The sequence below is a fragment of the Hermetia illucens genome, chromosome 2 (assembly GCF_905115235.1).
Source record: "Hermetia illucens chromosome 2, iHerIll2.2.curated.20191125, whole genome shotgun sequence".
Taxonomy (NCBI): Eukaryota; Metazoa; Arthropoda; class Insecta; order Diptera; family Stratiomyidae; genus Hermetia; species Hermetia illucens.
In genome coordinates this window covers 91,964,138-91,982,932 of record NC_051850.1, presented here as the reverse complement: position 1 = coordinate 91,982,932, position 18,795 = coordinate 91,964,138, and the positions used below count along the sequence as shown (strand labels likewise).

Below are 18,795 nucleotides of genomic sequence, written 5' to 3'. Positions count from 1 at the left end.
CATTACAATTGACTCTTGTCAACTACGACAGCGCAATGGTTGAGTTGGTTGAGTGTCAGGCGTCAGATGTCGAGAAGCAATAGAAAAAAATGTCGTTAGGGTTTTAAATTGTCGTGTTGCTGCGCTAATTTCAGTTAATTCCAATTCAGAAAAAAGACTTCAATCGTATCAGGATCCGTGGAAGTCCTCCGTAAGAGTATCCAATCGCCAGCGGATCTTGTGATGCAGATCAGCATAAAACGAGATAGTAATTCGCTTTCAGAGCTTTTTGGACAAAAAAAAAACAACAAATAGGTAACGTTGTCCGTATCAAATACTAGACCGAACAACATGTATGCATGCTACGAATTCCGTTTGTAAGTCAGTGCATAAGGGGCCCTTATTTCTAGTTGTGAGAAATGGGGCTTCTCTGATGCACCAACATGCACTAATCCACCAAAGTTGCGGGCAAAAATGCGAAGAATAACTTTTCTATAAATGAGACAAACACCACCGAAGGATGCATTCTCGCTAATTTCTCTTGTATCGATCTTGCACTAATGAATTAATCCTGACTAATATGACTCTGAAGAAATAGAAGTTCGTGGATCCCTTCGGATAAAATTTCTCTGAACTCAAGGCAACTCGACAGTCCTAGAACTATTTGGGTCCTAATTATGTATAATCTTCAAAGATAGACGGAAAATCGAAATAAGACTTAAAATGAGATTACAAAAAATATATAATTATTTAATTAAGTTAGAACATTAATCCAACGTACAGACACCGAAAAATCCAATCTTTGAGGATTACTTAGAACTGAAAAAGAACCTTATTACTGAATAGAAAGAAACCGAAAAAAAGGATCAAAACCTTAGGTTCAAATAAAAATAAAAGATTAAAAGACCAAAAACAGGAGTTGTAGAAGATCATTGTTGTTTGCATCCGAAAAATATGATTCTTGCAATAAAACAGATTAGATCTTCCAATCCTGGAATACAAATGCTAGTCCCATCCTGTCTGAAAAGTTGTAAAATAAGAAAACTGGATAAATGGTTTAAGTTATTTAAACAGTGTTAATTCGTAGTTTAAGTGCAAAGATTACGGAGCGGCAAAAGCGCGAAATGTATTGGATTCATTAATAAATGTGACACGAAAAACAAACACTCCTATCTTCGTTCGTTTCTATTTTTTATATTGAAACGTTGCATTCAGATTATTTGGTTACAATAAGCGCTGAAGAAGATAGTATTAGGTTTCATTTTACATCAAAATGGAGGGATAAACAGCTCATATGCAACTAGTAATTTCAGGTTGATTAAAAATAAATGAAAAGCAAAAAAGCAACATTCGTCTGCCATAAGAATTAAACACCAAATTAAGGTAAAAAATTACACCGTGTAATATTTATTCAACAAAATGCAATATGGAATTATAACAAGTTAGCTTTTGAGACAGTATATTAAAAAAATTGTAACAACTAGCACATCCTGGATTTCCATGCTCTAGCACCTAGTATTGTATAAAGGAATGAACATTACAGTCAAGGCGCTTACGTCCGTTGAGAAATGGAAGCTCTATAAGTACAAGCGCTTCTTGTACTTCGCCACCGAGTTTGCGAACTAAACGTACCGCTGCTTCCATGGAACCTCCAGTAGCAAGAAGATCATCTATAATTAGCACCTTTTGGCCCTTCTTAATGGAATCTTTCTGCATCTCAAAAACGTCCTAAAATGAATCGAAAAAAGTATAATGATTAGTGCGAAATTTATGGCCGAATGGTTTTGGATATATGAAAACATTGAAGTGCCAATTATACGCTACAATTCCTCGAATTCAAACTCTGTTAGGAACAAAATTGAAGGTCAGACAAATATGTTGATAGAAAAAAAGGAATTCAGAAAATTATCGATACTGTTCCCTGCTACAAAGAATCCCTCCTTCAGTGTAATATTTTATTCGCACCCATTCTCCGAAAGTTCTAATATCCCTATCCCATCTAACTGAAATGAAAATTAATTCAAATATTGTCTTTTAACCTGTAAAACATCTTCAATCCACATTGGTTGAATAGAGATGATAATATTGCAATACATCCTTGATTGTGTCAAAAATACCGTTCTACACTTCTATGTGTGCTACAGCTATTTATATAATTTTCTTTTCGTTGATTATAATTTCATATCAAAAGCAACCAGTACCGTTTCTAAGGTTTTGTGTAAAACAACACCTTATTAAAATCGGTTTACTGTTGCCTGTCTGTTTGTCTGCCTGTCCATCACACAAATTTTCCTCGAAGACGGTTATAGCAATTAACACAAATTCGGTAGAAAGGAAGGACTCTTAAGTTCATCCTAGCACCACGAAATTTTCCAGTAATATAGGCTATGGTATAGAGCACGATCCTATCATGTTTGGTGGAAATCGCAAATTTACTAACAAAGTTACAATAGGTCAAAATTGTCACTTCTTTGCAAATTCAAGACTATAAATGTCAATATCACCCGAAAGTGGATTTTCTCACATAATATATGAATATATTACGTGCTACGTACAAATGGGGGAAATGCACACTCAAATGTCTTCATATAAGAAATACACAAAACCTTTCATACTTGAAGCGTCCAGCTTGCGGCTTCCCGACTTGTTGTTGAATGCAAAATAAAAAGGGTTTTCATGTGCATCAATAAAAGTATTGTCATTCCCCCAATAAAGTAATCTCAAAGAACGCGGGCATGCACAGGGACTTACCACGAATTCCGTCGAGAAGCAACTTGGCACACAGAAAAGCGAAACCTAGAACTGGAGAAGTATAGGGAGAAACCGCATCAGGCGCGAAAGTTTTACCAACGAGTTAGCAGGATGAAGCCATATATACCTCGATGCTTATTCAGACAACAATGGAGCGATGCACAGTGATTAAAAGATAAATCTAGCGAGAAGAAAGTAACTTCGCAACTGTTTCAAATGAAATTTTGCAGAAAGTTCTGGTTTAAAAGTATTTTGATTGCTTTCAATCTGTAATCCATTGAAAAAGTGCACGTAACCATCCTTCATATTTGAAATTTAGCACGAAGAAGGTACGAATTAACACTTTGATTTTTAAAGCTACGCACCTGAAACACACCAAATATCTAATCTATCAGAAAACCGAAAGAAAGTGGAGAAAAATATTTAAAAGTCGCTATTTAGATTGTCATCAGTGGCGAAAATAGCAACATATGAAACAAATCTTCTATCGCCTTTTGACATGGAATTTTCCGGATATGAAACTCTAAGTCTCTGAAGTCTTTGTTTCTTAACTCCAAGGCTTCTTCGTCAGCATTTCTATAGGCAATATAGAGTTCTGTGTTATATCGGCTCCAACAATCAACAGTCTGTGAACACTGGAGGCCATGTACTACCATGCATTGCATTATTAAGCGCATAATTGAGAAAAGCTACAACATCAATAACACCTGACATGGTATGTGCAACGGTATTGAATCTTCAGATTTTACTCTCACTGGCACCAGTTATCTTTGAAGCTAACTCCGCTTGCAGAAAGAATCGTTTTGCAGTATTACCGTTGCTAGAGGGCGTCCAATTCCTAGCTTCGAAATTCTTCGCAAGCAACTGCATTTCAGCTTTAAGCTTGTTCACTATATTTTTTTCGTTTCCTTCATTAGAGTTTTTTCAGTCTCGTGAACTTGCACATTTCTCAATTGAAAATTTGTACGCAAAGCGCAAAATATATTCAAAGCATCTAACCCAGGTATGCGACGTAAATAGACCATATTCAAAGAATTACGTTGCAGCTGTTTTGTCTAAGTAGTTCATAATTTTTAGGTTTACCTTACCTTGCATATTTCATATTCTTAAAACAAGCCATCAATAGTACCAAATATTTTTCCATCTAACATCGTTAGGTGAAAACTGTGGTTTATGTTGACACCGTTTATTGTTGTAATAATTGTGGAAATTTGATCTTTGGCTTCAATATTTTGAATTTTGAAATAGTCCTTAACTGCAAAAAAACAGTGCAAACAAATGTTTATCCGAATTATTTGAACCGTTATTCTAGAATTTTTGTCTGTAAATACCGCCACCGTGCAGTTCGGACTGTCAGTTACGCCTGAATAGACGGATTTGACCAGCGGTGGTAACGCGGATGGGACGAATTTGATCTGTCCATTTTGACTGTTGAAATGATTCGGCCAACCAGCCAGGCATGTGAGTGAGGATTCCGTGTTTGTTTAGGCGGTGAGCGAGCATTTTATGAGCATCTTTATCGCTAATGAACATTTTTCATAAATGCTCAAGTACAAAGTTATCTCAAATTTGCATCTCAACGCTTTCCACGGTCAGAATTGAACTAATAATGTTGCAGGTTACCCATACGTGGATGGTGCATTCTGTTCAACTGGTAACCGACAGGCCGAACTGTACATTAATGATGGGCTTAAGTTGCATGGCCACTGCTTCAATCGCATCCTTATTTATACACCATAGCTAGTTCGTGCTGCTTTATTGGCTCTATTACTTCCTTTTGTATCTCTAAATCTTTCTTTTGCACTGTTTGGTGCGTTGTAAAGTGGCCACCGCTGAAACATCAGTAATGTAATCAGTAATATTTTATGTTTCTATCAATATGCTGCGATATGGTGGATAAAAGTTTTCCACACGACTTACAGCACCTGAATGCATCAGCATACAGGGAGACTAGAAGTCCATGTAGTCAATCCTCCGTCAATATGGAAAGCAATTACTTTTTCATTTTCTTTTTTTTTTGGAAGCGCTCGCCCGTGAAACTTTCATCATCTATAATTTGTGTAGCAACTGATTCGAATTGCAAACATAAGCTCCCTCTTAGCTTTTATTTCGTTCTAAACATTGTAGAGCACCCTTTTTGAAACGGGCACTTTAGTTTAAAGGACAATAACTTCCGAATAGGCTAGCTAAACTGAAAGAAATTCAAAATCCTTTCCAAATCTTAAAAAAGCTGTAAATGCTAGTAAAAAATGGCACTGAAAATCTAATAGAAACTTGATAGAATTCCCAAAATTACTGCTTGTCCGACGATTAGTCATATTCCGAAATACTTTTGAGAATTTTTTTAAAAAGTTTCAGCTAAAAATAAAACAGATACGCGACAATATTCCGCTGAAAGTCGTAACTGGAGTTGGAATGTGGCCATCACTTGCACCATCTCTTCATCGACTTTAAAGCCGCCTATGATAGCACAGCCAGGGTAAAACTGTACACGGCCATGAGAGAATTCGGTATCCCCACGAAATTGATAAGACTGACTTTGACCAATGTGGGAGGCCAGATAAAAGCAGCGTGATGAAGTAGAAGTCCACCCAACTACTGGCCTATGCTGACGATATCGACATCCTGGGAAGAACTATCTGAGATGAACACGCCTTTATCCAGATCGAGCATTAATGAAGGCACGACGAAATACAAAACGGCAATGTTAACTGGACTGTCGTAGCGGAGGGCCACGGCTCAAATTTCGTCTGGGGCAGAGAAATTTGTTATCGTGACTGGATGTCGGATACCAGTTGACTCAGCTGTAAATGAGTACCTGAGTCAAATCAGGGTAATAATCTCGGGCGAGCGCAATGCTAACCACATTGACTCCCACAGTGTACTGTGGTGTACCGTTAAGGTCTTGAATGAAGTGCTCTAACACACTTCAAGACCCTGATCCAATATGGATTGTTGCGCCAACGATTATTATTATTATAATGTCAGCACCAATAACCAAAGAGGCAACAATATGAAATGGTACTTCTCAAATTAGATCAATAAAGGTAGGAGACTACAACTTTGGGCCCGTTGATAATTTCTCCTAGGGTCCAAAATCACAACCGATGAAAATTACCACCATGAAATTGGCGCACGCTTGTTGGTAACCAACAAAGCCTATTTCAGCTTACAAAAACTGTTACGCTCGAAACGTCTCCCCATAGACCCAAAGCTCTTACTGTACAAGACAATGATCTTTCCAGTCCTCATGTATTCCTCGGAGACTTGGGTTGTTACCAATTGCGAACCCTTAGCGACGTTCGAGAGAAGAATCCTCCGAAAAATTTCTGGCCCCCACAATGATGGATGATTCGACGAAATCTATGAGCGATACAATCACCGTCTGGTTGTGGACAAAATCTGACTCAATAGATTGCGGTGGGCGGGTTACTTAATCCCTATGAATGAGGATGATTCAGCGCGGAAAGTCTATAAGAGTAATACCTATGTTAGAAAAAGAGGACGTGCGTCAAATGGACCGATGGCGTAGGCCACGACACCAGACGGCTTTAGGGATATCAAATCGCTGGACTTTGACACAAAACCGGGATATCTGGAGTTCTTTGTTAAGGCAGGCCTAGACCAGATAACTGAGCAGACTTTTGATACTAGGAGAAGGAGATTTTCAATGAGCAAATCAATGCGATCTATGACAGACAAAGTGACATTCCGATGATAATAAATGATCTGAAGGCCTTGTTTAGATATGTGATGGTGAAACACGTACATGGGCTTTCTGAAGCTTTCACCACCTATATATCGGTGGCATATTGTTCGAAAATTGGACCACCACACGCACCACACGCATGTTAATTGCTTTTTAATTGAATGGGAACAAACACCTAATTAGATTGGCCACATTGCTGTGAACAGTAAATTTATGACCTATTTTGTGAATGTACGCAATAAGAGAGGTGCTGGCATCGGTCTCGAAAGAGATCATCATCTGCAACTGCATACCATCCTGTCCGGACGATAGACATCTTGAACAGCTCGCCGGATAATAGTGATGGGCACTGGGCTGTTTTTTGTTATTTTCTCCACCACAAGAAAAGTTGTTGGCCACATCATGAAGGGGATTCATATGAACTAGCTGACTGTGAAAAAGTGGAAGCGGATTGGCGAGTGTAAAGAACGGAAAGTTATTAGTACCGCTGCCAGTCGAGATGAACTTGAGGCAAGATAGCGCAATGTCGAATCTCGGAAAGCGCAGCGTATTTTCTGCCGCGAAAAAAGGAAATTGCCGCTGTGATTTCAGTACCTCGTCGAACTTCTAGACGGTGGCAAGTTTTTCGATAGTGTACTCAAGGGTTTTAATGGTAGGCTCTCCATCCACGATTATTATCAGTTCCTTAGTTGCCTTCCTTAGTCCGTAGTTGTATTGGTTGTAAAACCTCCGATAAAGTTTCACCTCTCGTAGATGAAACGCTCTTTCAAAAACAGATTAAAGCCGCTGGGCTTTTCGGTCTCCCAACGGAACTGTTAATCGCAGCTCCTGTAGTCTTTGCAGAATTGTTGCATTCACTTATATAGAAATCCTGCTATTCTGCGATCTTTAGCAGCCAATTGATTGCTGCTTGCTGTCGTAAATACCATAGTTGAAATTCTCTTGGTTTTATGAACGAACAGCTTGAAGGGTGGATCAACAGAGAAGAGGCTAGTTGGTTTCCGCTTTTGATCCTCCTACACTGATCGCAATGACCCTTTCGAGCCATCTTTGGCCAGTGTGCCAAGTTTAGATCTCCTATTCAAATGCACTTCATCGATTTCGAGATGACTTTCGACAGGATCAACAGAAAATATGTTTGCAGTGCTAATAACTATTATCGAAGCGCCATATGCAAAATACTTTCTGTGCATCATTGGGAAGTTTCTCAGGAATTTCAGGTTCAAATTGGAGTCTGAAAGGGTTTCATTGTACCACCGATTTCTTTTCTCGCCATTATTGGCGATATCCTTCTTGCTCCCTTGGCTGGAGGTCATGAGGAAGTCCAATGGACACTGTCATTTTGCCTAAACAGCTCCACTACGCTGAAGACATCTGCCCACTTCTCCATCGAGCTCTGAATTAGAGAGGTCAGAGAAAATTAGAAGAGAGAATTAGAAAACTCTGACTGGAAGTGAATATTAACTAGATCAAGGTGTTCAATCTGATAGATCACAGTACTCTTCTGATTTGCACTGATATGCAGAATATCGAAGGCTCGAAGCACTTATATATCTAGATTCCGTAATTTTTTCCGGCAACAGCTGGACTTATTCTCACTTAACGCGTTCACGGCGTTAAGTTTCTCCTTTCTAAAATCTGGAAGTGAAGCTGTCCCAATACCTTTGAGCAGCGGCTATGCGCAATGCCCACATCAGTGTTTGTAAAAAATATAATATAATAATAAAATTATTTTCAAGATTTGTTTGCAAAACAAAACCTTATTAAAATCGGTTCAATGTCTGTCTGTCTGTCACAGGCACTTTTCTCGGAAACGGCTATACCGATTGACACGAAATTTGGTGAGAAGGTGGGACCTGTGGACCCCCAGACATGTAATGAGTGATATCTTTCTAAGTTGAGATTTAGGGGGGGTCCCCATACAGTGCAGCCCATGGTGTTTTACGTAGGCACCTGTCGTGAGACTTAATCCTACGGTCCTCTTCAGACACGGATTGATTTTGTGACCACAATCAGAACCCCGCTGAGACAAGCAACAACGATACCAGTCTATACTAAGTGCATGGCTTAGCATTCATACTGGTCATACGACCAGTGGTTCATACGACAAAACAAAGTGATTACAGCGTCTCCCGGTGCCACCACTATGGAGGTTCTCCTCGGCCACTTGGTTTTGGTTTGGCCGATAGGGTTGCCGCCCCATCTTCCTCGCCGCCACCTTTGAGCACCGGGTCCCCATACATGTAAAAGGGGGGTGCAAAAATTTTTTTCACCAAATATAGTCATGTCAAGTATCAAATGAAAGGTTTTAATTGGTACTTTTTGAAGCCGGTCTTAGCTTTAAGATTTGTTAGAAAGGCAAGGAGTGGGAGGGGTGTAAAGTGATGATTTCTTCAACGAACTCATTCTCAGAAACTACCAAACCGAAAAATCTGAAAAAAATCATGAAGCTGCCTCTATATGGTGCCCAGGCCTGAAAATACTCTCTATGTCAATATCTGTTCAAATTAAGTTAATAATAGTATATTATCATATTTTTGGGAAAATTGAATAAAACCCCCCTTAAATTTATCCCAGAGTTATAAAAGTTGGTAGTAGTATAAAATATAACATGAAGCATATTATCTTCAAGTTTGATCAAATCATACTCTTAGTAACATAGTTAAAATAGCTCAAAGTTGTCTTTACCGTGTAAATTTACAACCCGAAGTACTAAATCTGACATGCTAAATGCATATTCTTAGCGGGCTACGTACAAATGGGATAGTTCTACACTCAAATATACTCACACAAGAAGCAAACAAAACCTTTCAAACCTGAAGCGGCCAGCTTCCGGCTTCCCGACTTGTTTCAAATAATCTGCTCCAATGATTGCGTCGAATTATAGCATCCACAAAAATTATTACAATCGGTTTACCATCTGTCTGTCACACGCATTTCTCTCGAAAACGATTATAGCGATTGAAACCAAATTTGATGGAAACGAGGTAACTGTGAACCCTCACGCATATAGTGAATTACATTATTCTATATCGACTTTAAGAGGGGGTTCCCATATATGCCGAAGGGGGTGAAACTGTTAACCACCAAATATAGTTCTGTGATTTTCAGAAACTGCCCAACCGAAAAATACGAAAACAAATTCAGAGGCTGTCATTATATGGTGCCTAGGCTCCGAAATAGCGATATCTGTTCAAATACAGTTAATAATACGACAACACTTAGTGCCAGAAGAACTCGTGCGCTGGGTTCAATTGCCACCACGATCCGAAAAGTAATGGAGAACTGCGTTATGAGAGCGCTATACACATTAACGCAATGGATGAAGTGGCGTTCCACAACTGGTGTTCTTTGTGATCGACGTATCAACGAACGTCTAAAATTAACTGCAGGATCGTCCGCCCCCTCGCTTGCTATGGTTCTGAGTGTTGGCCGACTATAAAAAACAATGAACGATATCTTGCGGTAACGGAGATGAAGATGTTGCGTTGGACTCTGATCATTTCTGAAATGAGAATATCCGGGATCGATATGGAGTTTCAATGATCGTGGAAAAATTGTGAGATTGTGATTGTCAAAGATATGGTCACGTAGTTCGCGCTAACGAGAATTAACTCGTTAAGATTGGTCTGAACATCGAAGTCAATGGTAAGCGACCAAAATGTCTTCCAAAACAAAGGGGGCTCGATGCACTGGATAGGGATTTAGAAGTCTCGCAACTGCATCCAGATGAGGCATTTGATAGAACCAAGTGGCGAAACCCATCACGACGAACCGACCCTGTTTGCGAGTGGGACAAAGGCTGAAGAAAAAGAAGATTATAATTTTTAATAATTGACCCCGAAACCCCTCTTAAGTTCATTCTAGACTCACGAAGCAAAGAGCAATGTAGACTATAACATAGAGCGTGGAAATTCCACTAAGCTATAATAGATCAAAGTTGCCGCTTTGGTGTAAATTCAAGATTTTGAATGTCAGTATAACGTGAATGTGGATATTCTCACATAACATATGCATACATTACGTTCTAGGTACTAATGGTGCAAATGTTTTTATAAAAGGAATACACGAAACCATTCGTATCTGAAGCGTCCAGCTTCCGGTTTTCTGACCTGTTTGAAATCCAATGGGATCAGGATCTTGAAACATATTAGAGCATTTCATTCAAGACCGTAATGGTACACTACTGTAGGAGGCAATGTGGCCGCGGTTTAAATCTCGCTGGTGTCAGGAGGATTTGTATCGCGATTGGATGTCAGAATCACTGACCGCACTGTCACTCGCAAGCTCCAAGGCTTCGACAATACCAGTCTATGTCATATTAACGGAGAACGCTGGCCTGATACTATCTCAAACGAAAAACTTGGTCGGCGCATAGGCTTGTCATCCGTATGCGATGTTATCGGAACATGGAAGTAGCAGTGGATAGGTCACACATTAAGGAGGGGCGATAATTGGAAAGTGGAATCCACTCCCTCAAGACAAGTGGGTCGCCTTGATGCAGAGCAGTAAAGATGGAGTGCGGCCATCTCGGGAAGTCGCTCGCGCTGTGCCCCACCAAGGATAAATGGCAACCAACAACATGCAACAAGTTTTAACAAATTTTGTTATAGATTATAATATAATATGAAAATATATTGTTTTATGTTGGTATTCTCAATTAGAAATTTGTAGACGGCTCAATTGCTACAACCCAGCCCTTTTTGTAAAAATTCGCCGGGCTAAATCCAATTATTGCATTTTCACCTCTTTGGGGAAAAGTGTTTGAGAGAAAAAAAAAATGCAGATTATTTAACTGTTATTACATTTTATATTTTTATTACTTTATAACGCACGCGGTGTTACTTCTTTTTGTACCATCCTATTTTTTGGCATTAACAAGCACAAATTCTGCAGGGAGTTTTTTTTAACTTTGTTTCAGATCAATAAATGTTCTGGGGTCTTTTTACCTGACATTTGACCACACATCTTCAGTAAAATGAAGGTCAGGACAGTTCAACAGCTATTCTATGCATCTTATTCACAGTTAATTTTTAATTTTTTTTTTTTTAGAGAAAACGAGAACAACAATGTTTCTTTGGTTACAGAAAAAATGTATAGAAGACGTATTAAAAGAATGTATCTAGGCACCTTTATGATAATTCCTGGTTTGTGGATATAACGCCTTAATGTTTTGAACTTTTCTGAATTCAGAGAACCTTTCAGTTTGAAAATGGCTCTAACTTCTTGATCTATTATCGTTCCTCAGATTATAACACATGAAGAATTCACTTCTGCGCCTAACTCTAAGGCTACTACCGTGAATCAGACTTGCTTTACACCCTTCTAAAAAAATAACCATATTCCAGTCGACCAATGGCCAAGTTTCATGGTTTTTTGCCAACTGTCGCCTGGCAGATTGCATTTTCTGTGTTAAAAGCGACTTTTTTGCAGATCTTTAAAAATTCAAACCCATGTCGTTTAGCCTTTTTTGAAATGAGCTGGCCCTGCATGCTTGCCGATTATAAGTTTTGATGCAAAAATGTGTCAATCCGCCAAGCACAAATGTTTTCAATGAGTCTCAACCTAGGAATAAAAATCTCCGTTATTACAGGCCAATTAGCCACAATGTACTATGTGTATTCGCAGAAATTATTAATATACGATATCGTTTACCTCAATCAATCAAGTTAACCATTCAGGATTGCAATTTGATTCTTTGATTTTCAATTTAAACAAACTTGCTCTAGTATTGTTGCCGAGTGTATATTGACAGCACCGTGGGAATAAAATGTCCGAAGCAAAAACAATTAAGTCACCGAAGCTCCAAACTCAAAAACCAGAGAAAGACTGTCTGCAGTAACCCGAAAAAAACAATACACATTAGGAAAACCAAAAGACTAGTGTTCACTTGAATAAAAGAACAACCAAAAGAGGCTGAAAATGCGATTAATAAAGGGCAAACACCAGGGAAAATTGAAACTCAATATTACAATGAACAACACGAGGCAATAGTTGGGTCCTTATGACCTTAGAAATATCCAAAGGGAAAGTGAAAAAAGAGAAGCCATGATGGAGGAAGAATGCTCCATCATGGCCTGGAAACTTGACACACTAGAAAGAGGCAGCAGTTATTTTTTCCATCACAAAAATCGTCTGTTTAGACTAATGCATAAAGAAAATAATAAATAAATAATATGAACAAGTCGGGAAGCCGGAAGCTGGACGCTTCAGGTATAAAAGGTTTTGTGTAATTCTTTTATGAAGGCATTTGAGTGTGAATTTGTCCCATTAGTTCGTCACACGTAATATACGCATATATTATATGAGAATATCCACTTTCGGGTGATACTGACATTCCAAATTTTGAATTTCCAAAGAAGTGACAACTTTGACCTATCATAACTTTGTTAGTAATAGTGCGATTTCCACCAAACTTGGTAGGATCAAGCTCTACATTATAGCCTTCATTGCTGCATTTGTGGTGCTAGGATGAACTTAAGGGAGGTCCTGCAGCCAATTACTGAAAATTATGGTAATATACTATTATTAACTTTATTTGAAGGTATATCGGTATGGAAAGTATTTCGGAGCCTAGCCACCTACTGATTTTTCGATTGGATAAGACAGATTTTTCGGTTGGACAGCTTCTGCGAATGGCTCCGTTAAATAAATGATCACTTTCGACCCCCCGAACTCCTCGCCTTTCCAAAAAATTTCAAGACTAAGACCAGGTTCGGAAAGCACTAACCGAGACCTTTCATTTGATACACCACATGACTATATTTAGTGCAAACAAATTTGAACCCCTTTTTGCATGTATGGGGACCCCCCTTAAATTCGACGTAAAGGGATGTAACTCACTATATGCGTGAGCGTTCACAGTTCCCACCTTTCCACCAAATTTGGTATTAATCGCCGCTACAGTTTCCGAGAAAAATGCGTGAGACGGACAGACAGTAAACTGATTTTGTTTTACACAAAACCTTAAAAATGTGTGCCTCTAATTGGCCCAATCCACTGTCAAACAATTTCTGCAACGGAGTGATGCGCAACGTTGCGTTGTGCAATTGTATTTCCCATAGACTTAGCGAAATTTTGTTCAAACAGTAGTTACAAGTTGGAAACGATATGAGTAACATGCCATTAAAATGCTATTGCATCTATCTGTATTGTTATCGGGAGGGGTAGAGGGGCACGGAGGTGGCCCCTCTGTAACCCCCTTACACATTGGGGCGGTAATTACTCTATCAACTTATTCATGACTCGAAAATAGCACCTTTTTGGGGTGCCGTAACTTTAACAAAAGTGAAAAGGCCGGGCATTTTTTTTCCTTCTATCATATATATCCTCTTTACACTCTTATTCTCTGGGGATATGGATAGCAAACCCGACTTAGCATGATGATATCGAAAAACCCCAAGCGAAGGGAATTTGAAAGAGAGGGCATCCTTTCCCACTGCGAGAATAGGGCTCAAAATTAAGCCCTATCATTTAAAGGGATGGTGACCGCCGCAGTCCTTTAACGGGTTTAGAAAAAGAGAATCTTTCTCTTGTCTCTACATATCCATCCCATTCTGTTCTCCTTACGGGATAAGCTTCAAAATCCAATTTAGCCATGCTGACGAAAAAAGAACCCCAACCTCTTGAAGAAAGTCAGCCATAATTGTGCAAATCGCCAATTTACGCTGACTGAGCATTTAGCAATCACGTTCGCAGATTGGAGATATGACTACGTTATTGTCATTCTCCATTGAGATTCTGACTGAAACCACCACTGGTATTCCCTTTGAAAGGACACTCGATGATTAAAGTCAATCAAGACAACCTCCCACCATTAACGTCCAGAAATGGAGGACAACATGATAAATAGTTGCGATAGCAGGAACAAGGTATTATCACGATCTGTAACGCCAGAATCCTATGTATATAGAATGGGATAAGTTTGAATAACAATTATGCTTCAAGCAAAATTTATGACCTTTTTATCTCGCCCATATCTTTCTACTGTAAAAATCACAATTACGACTCTGAACGCTCCAGATAAACCAGTAATTATATATGTACGCAGCAATCATTTAGGCGATAATAATGAGTTTCTGTTTGGCTCTAATGATTGCACAGTGCTTAAACGATAGTAACTCGAGAGAAATGCTGGCACATCAATTCACAATTTAACTTTAATAATGCACTCACCTTCCCATATTCCAAGACATATTCGACGGAAACGCACTCCCCGGGCAATTTGCCTTTCTTGCGGACGGGGACACATCCTATTCCTAATTCCGCGGCTATCGTGAAGCTGAACAGGAACCCGCGCGACTCCAACCCCACAATCACTTCCACATCCGGACACTTGGATCGGACATGATTGACGATCAACTCCTTAAGGCAGGTACACACGTGACCATTTGTCAGCGCTGTGAAAATATCTCTGGATGAGTAGCGCGGAAACAGAGAAGCATTTGTGCGGATTAAGGAATATAGAAGGGGACACATTTAGCATACTTACTTGAAAACGATTCCCTTTTTCGGAAAGTCTGGGAACTCCCCAATGTGTTCCTTCACTACCGCCAATCGCTGCTCATCATTCATGACTGGAACTGATAAAAATACGCCTGACCTTTGACAGTAGCTGCTTAACACTAGTTCCAGAATCTAATGGCTTGTGATTGAGAAGTGCGATAAGAGTTGAAGCTACCAAAATCCGCGCAATCAAGTGACGACCACTTATTAGCACCAACGTAGAATAGGCAATGAATGCAAAGTGGTTGTTGACATCAGCTGCTGATTGGAAGTGAACGAAATTTCAAAGGTCCCGCACAAACGGCAAGTGGCGACATCTTTACGCCAATAGAAAAAGGCAAAAGCGGATAACTGTAAGATTTTTCAAATTAATTTAGACATAAATCAGAAATTGTTTTCGAAGAAGTGATATGGTGTACCGAAATCATTGGTGTAGTGTGAGGAAATTCTAAAATTGATCGCATAATTACATCGTTGGGGTGTCTTTCCACTTAAAAGTTGTGATTTTTTAAGAAAAAATATTATTTTAGTTTAAAAAAGTGTTCAATGGTTTTTAAACGAAAAAACAAACTTCTGAAAATAGTTATATAAGTATATAGAAAAGTGGTTTAGCCAAAAAATTTGATGGTGATGGTGATTTAGGATAGATTCGATGGTCGTCATCGAGTATTAGTCACTGTTCAGTAATACTAAGGCACCAAGCCTTGGAATTTGCGTCTCAGCGAATCTCAGCCACCAGGCGATGCATGCATGCATACATCAAAATGGGTTTCATTATGGATGTATATATCCAATGAATCCATTGTGGTGAAAGTCCCCAGATTTTACCTATCGTAATCCTACAGCGCCAGACCAACCTGTAGGATTTCTGATATTGATCCTGGATATGATACTAAAAACTTAAATGTTTGGAGCAGTTTAATTTCCACCCTTAATAACTGTGTACCTGTTCCACCTTACCTTCCTATTGAACGTAGCTAGTCCAATCTCCCTAGCGTTCACAGGAAATCCTCTAGGGAAGCATCAACTATAAAATATCTACAAAGTTGTATTCAAGGGATCACACCGTGTCCGCAAATATTCCGATAATTATTAAGGCTAGATCACCTACAAATACTTGTGCAAAGACCTTCGTGTGCTCCAAAAGCCACAGCAAGGTGTCCATTACCAAGAGCCATAACAGAGGAAAGCAACTTCATCCCAGTGGGCAGCGTCTAAAACATCCTGGCTCAATGGACTTCTGTCAGACCAGTACGTGGATGTTCCTCCCCTCCAGCATTCGAATGATCCAACTGATTAACATTATTACACTGGAAAACGTTCCTATAACAAGTAATGCAAATGAGAAACTAACAACCAAATCAACGAAATGGTTGAATTTCAAAAAGGTCATCTGCAAATTAACACTCCTTTGAAAACCAGAGTTGAAGTAAAGAAAACCCTGTTGAATGACGTCGGCTGCATGGCTCTTTATCCCACGCTCATGTATCCGCGAAATAGTACACCGTATAGCATACTACAGCTGGTCTGAGTAAAGCGCAAACTGGGGAGACAATGGTAGGCTGACTGATCTTCAAAACTAAAAAAAAGGAGAGCAAGTCAATTGTTTCCAACGGAAATATGAATAACAAAGCTATCAAGCGGTTTATCGCTAAATAATATGAATATCAACTGACTTCCAAAGTGGGAAGCTACAAGCAGGTGGAAGCGGTATTCCTGAAAAAGGTATTCCTCCCTAATTTACCACAGATGAAGTATTTATGGTTACGTCGAAGGGAAGAGTAAGTGGACCCAAAGGTTTAGAGCCTATCCTTATCACGGGAAAAATATTGAAGGAACTTCGTAATCACCCACGTGAGCTTAGAAGGATTCAGACATTACGATGATTCCTATATGTGGCAAGGGCCAAATGCTAATTGCACCCTACAGGCCCATAAGTATACTACACAGCTTCTCAAAGGAGTTAAAAAAAACTACTATTTTTAAAAATGTCGCCATTACTAGCGGAAAATAAAGTGATACTCTTCGATCAGCGCTCTTTCTCAATCAACAGAATGACGTAAAGTATCTCGCTATCACCTGGATGTGGAGAAAGCATATTGACACTAAATCACTGCAAATGAAGCTGTGAACAAAAACGTTTCTTCGTTTCTCAATAACAAAACCTTAACTGGGATTCGAGTACAAGTGTTAGCTCTACAAAGCAAATCTAGTATCGAGTTGCTACTAAGAACCCAGATCATCGGTGCACTTTGGTATGTATGTGAAAAATGTAAAATTCCATAGAGACCTCAAAAATGTGACAGTCTGACAGAGAAGAACTCATTCCGGATGACGAAGTATAGGGAAATGTTAGCTTCCCATTCTAACCCATTAGCCAGGAGGTTGCCACAATTTGTCTGTCGATTAAAAAAATGGACATTCTGATAAAAGAAAGAAATAAAAAGGTTTCCCGAAAATTCATTACATGGAGAGCTTTAAAACTTATCGTACAAAGCCTGAGTCTAAAAAACGGAAAAAATTATTCCATTCGGTCCAGGTTGACGGTTGGGTAGGTAGGGCTCATCAAACGTGGAAAACAACGTGTTACGAAGCTACAGAAGATGTCTCAGACTTAACTGAAATCGCAGCTACAGACCTGGCAAAGATTTACAGACTGAAAGTTGTTTCGCAGCTGGCCGACTATGTGCTTGTGAGGCAAATTTTGCAATATAAACCTTATTAACGTTCACGTTCACGTAGGAAAGGAACCTTCTACGAGGTAGTGGAACAATCCTGAAATTCTCCCAAGGTATCATATGCTATCAAGGCGATAATTGGGAATTTACACAACCAAGGAGGACAGAGGCGATACTGGCTCAATGGCTTACAACATCACACGAAAGGGAGTTCAAGGATGGTATGGATCTTAGAGCAGATTTAGAAAGTCAATAATTGATTGAAGAAATTTAGGGAATATAGCGTTGATCTCCATCAAATTTTCTTTAACTTCAAACAGTTATACGATAGTATCGGCCACACGGCATTGAACAACATATTGTCTCAATTCAAAATTCCAGAAAAACCGATTAGACTCATTAGAATGACAATGTCTACGTATAACGCTCAAGTAAAGCCACAAAACCAACTAACAAAATATTTCGACACAGACTTCGGATTAAAGCAAGATGATCGGCTGGCGCTAGTGGATCTAAGTGATATGCTACTGTACAAACCATCCCAGACAGTGACCTGATATAACACATTTAAATATCCTTGCACGGTAGGAAGAGAGAGTGAAGGGCTCCTTGACGAATTGGTCTCAAAATAAACGAAGAGAAGACCAAAATCATGACACGAACTACAGGAAACACGCCAATCAGACAAAGCACGACAGTAAATCATTACAATTTCGAATAAGGCGAACAACCATGAAATAGACGAAATCAACAGGCGAATCATGTTTCCCAATGAAACATTTTACCTCGTAGTGTCAAGTCTAGAAAATAAAAATGTATGCAGGAAAAGAAAATTCAAAATATGTTAAATTATCATTCGCCCTGTCCTATGTTACGGCAGCGAGACGTGGATGGCAAACCAGGCCCGGATGGCGAATGAGACGAACCGGAAGTCGCCATCTACGTCTATATTAAATAAGCGTATGATCGTGAGAAGAATTTCCAAGCGCTTACTTGAAGGCAAGGTGGAAGGTAAACGATCACCTGGAGAATCTCTAAATAGATGAGACAACCCAATGGACAAAGTTAATGCTGCTCAATTTTCGAATTTGGAGTAATCGGTGGCTCGATGGAGAAGAGTAAAACCGAAGACTTCCAGAGGCCCAGGATTGATACCGGGACATTGAAAGTACT

At 39.3% G+C, this 18,795-nt stretch overlaps 1 protein-coding gene across 1 annotated transcript; it reads right to left on the bottom strand.

Moving 5' to 3' along the window:
* Positions 1-1,357: 1,357 nt before the first annotated feature.
* On the bottom strand, positions 1,358-15,192 carry LOC119648253 (adenine phosphoribosyltransferase). Its single transcript, XM_038049896.1, has 3 exons — positions 14,931-15,192; positions 14,615-14,852; positions 1,358-1,707 (listed from the first exon to the last, which is right to left on the bottom strand). The coding sequence occupies exons 1-3, from the start codon at positions 15,011-15,013 to the stop codon at positions 1,492-1,494; spliced, it is 537 nt and encodes a 178-aa protein (XP_037905824.1). The 5' UTR covers positions 15,014-15,192; the 3' UTR covers positions 1,358-1,491.
* Positions 15,193-18,795: the final 3,603 nt, after the last annotated feature.

Bases quoted from the DNA above. Each gene is read 5' to 3' on its own strand.
- LOC119648253 (XM_038049896.1), bottom strand. From the start codon at position 15,013: ATGAATGATGAGCAGCGATTGGCGGTAGTGAAGGAACACATTGGGGAG. The intron at 14,853-14,930 runs GTAAGTATGCTA...CTACTCATCCAG, and splicing joins AAAAAGGGAATCGTTTTCAA to AGATATTTTCACAGCGCTGA. The intron at 1,708-14,614 runs GTGAGTGCATTA...GATTCATTTTAG, and splicing joins ATGTCTTGGAATATGGGAAG to GACGTTTTTGAGATGCAGAA.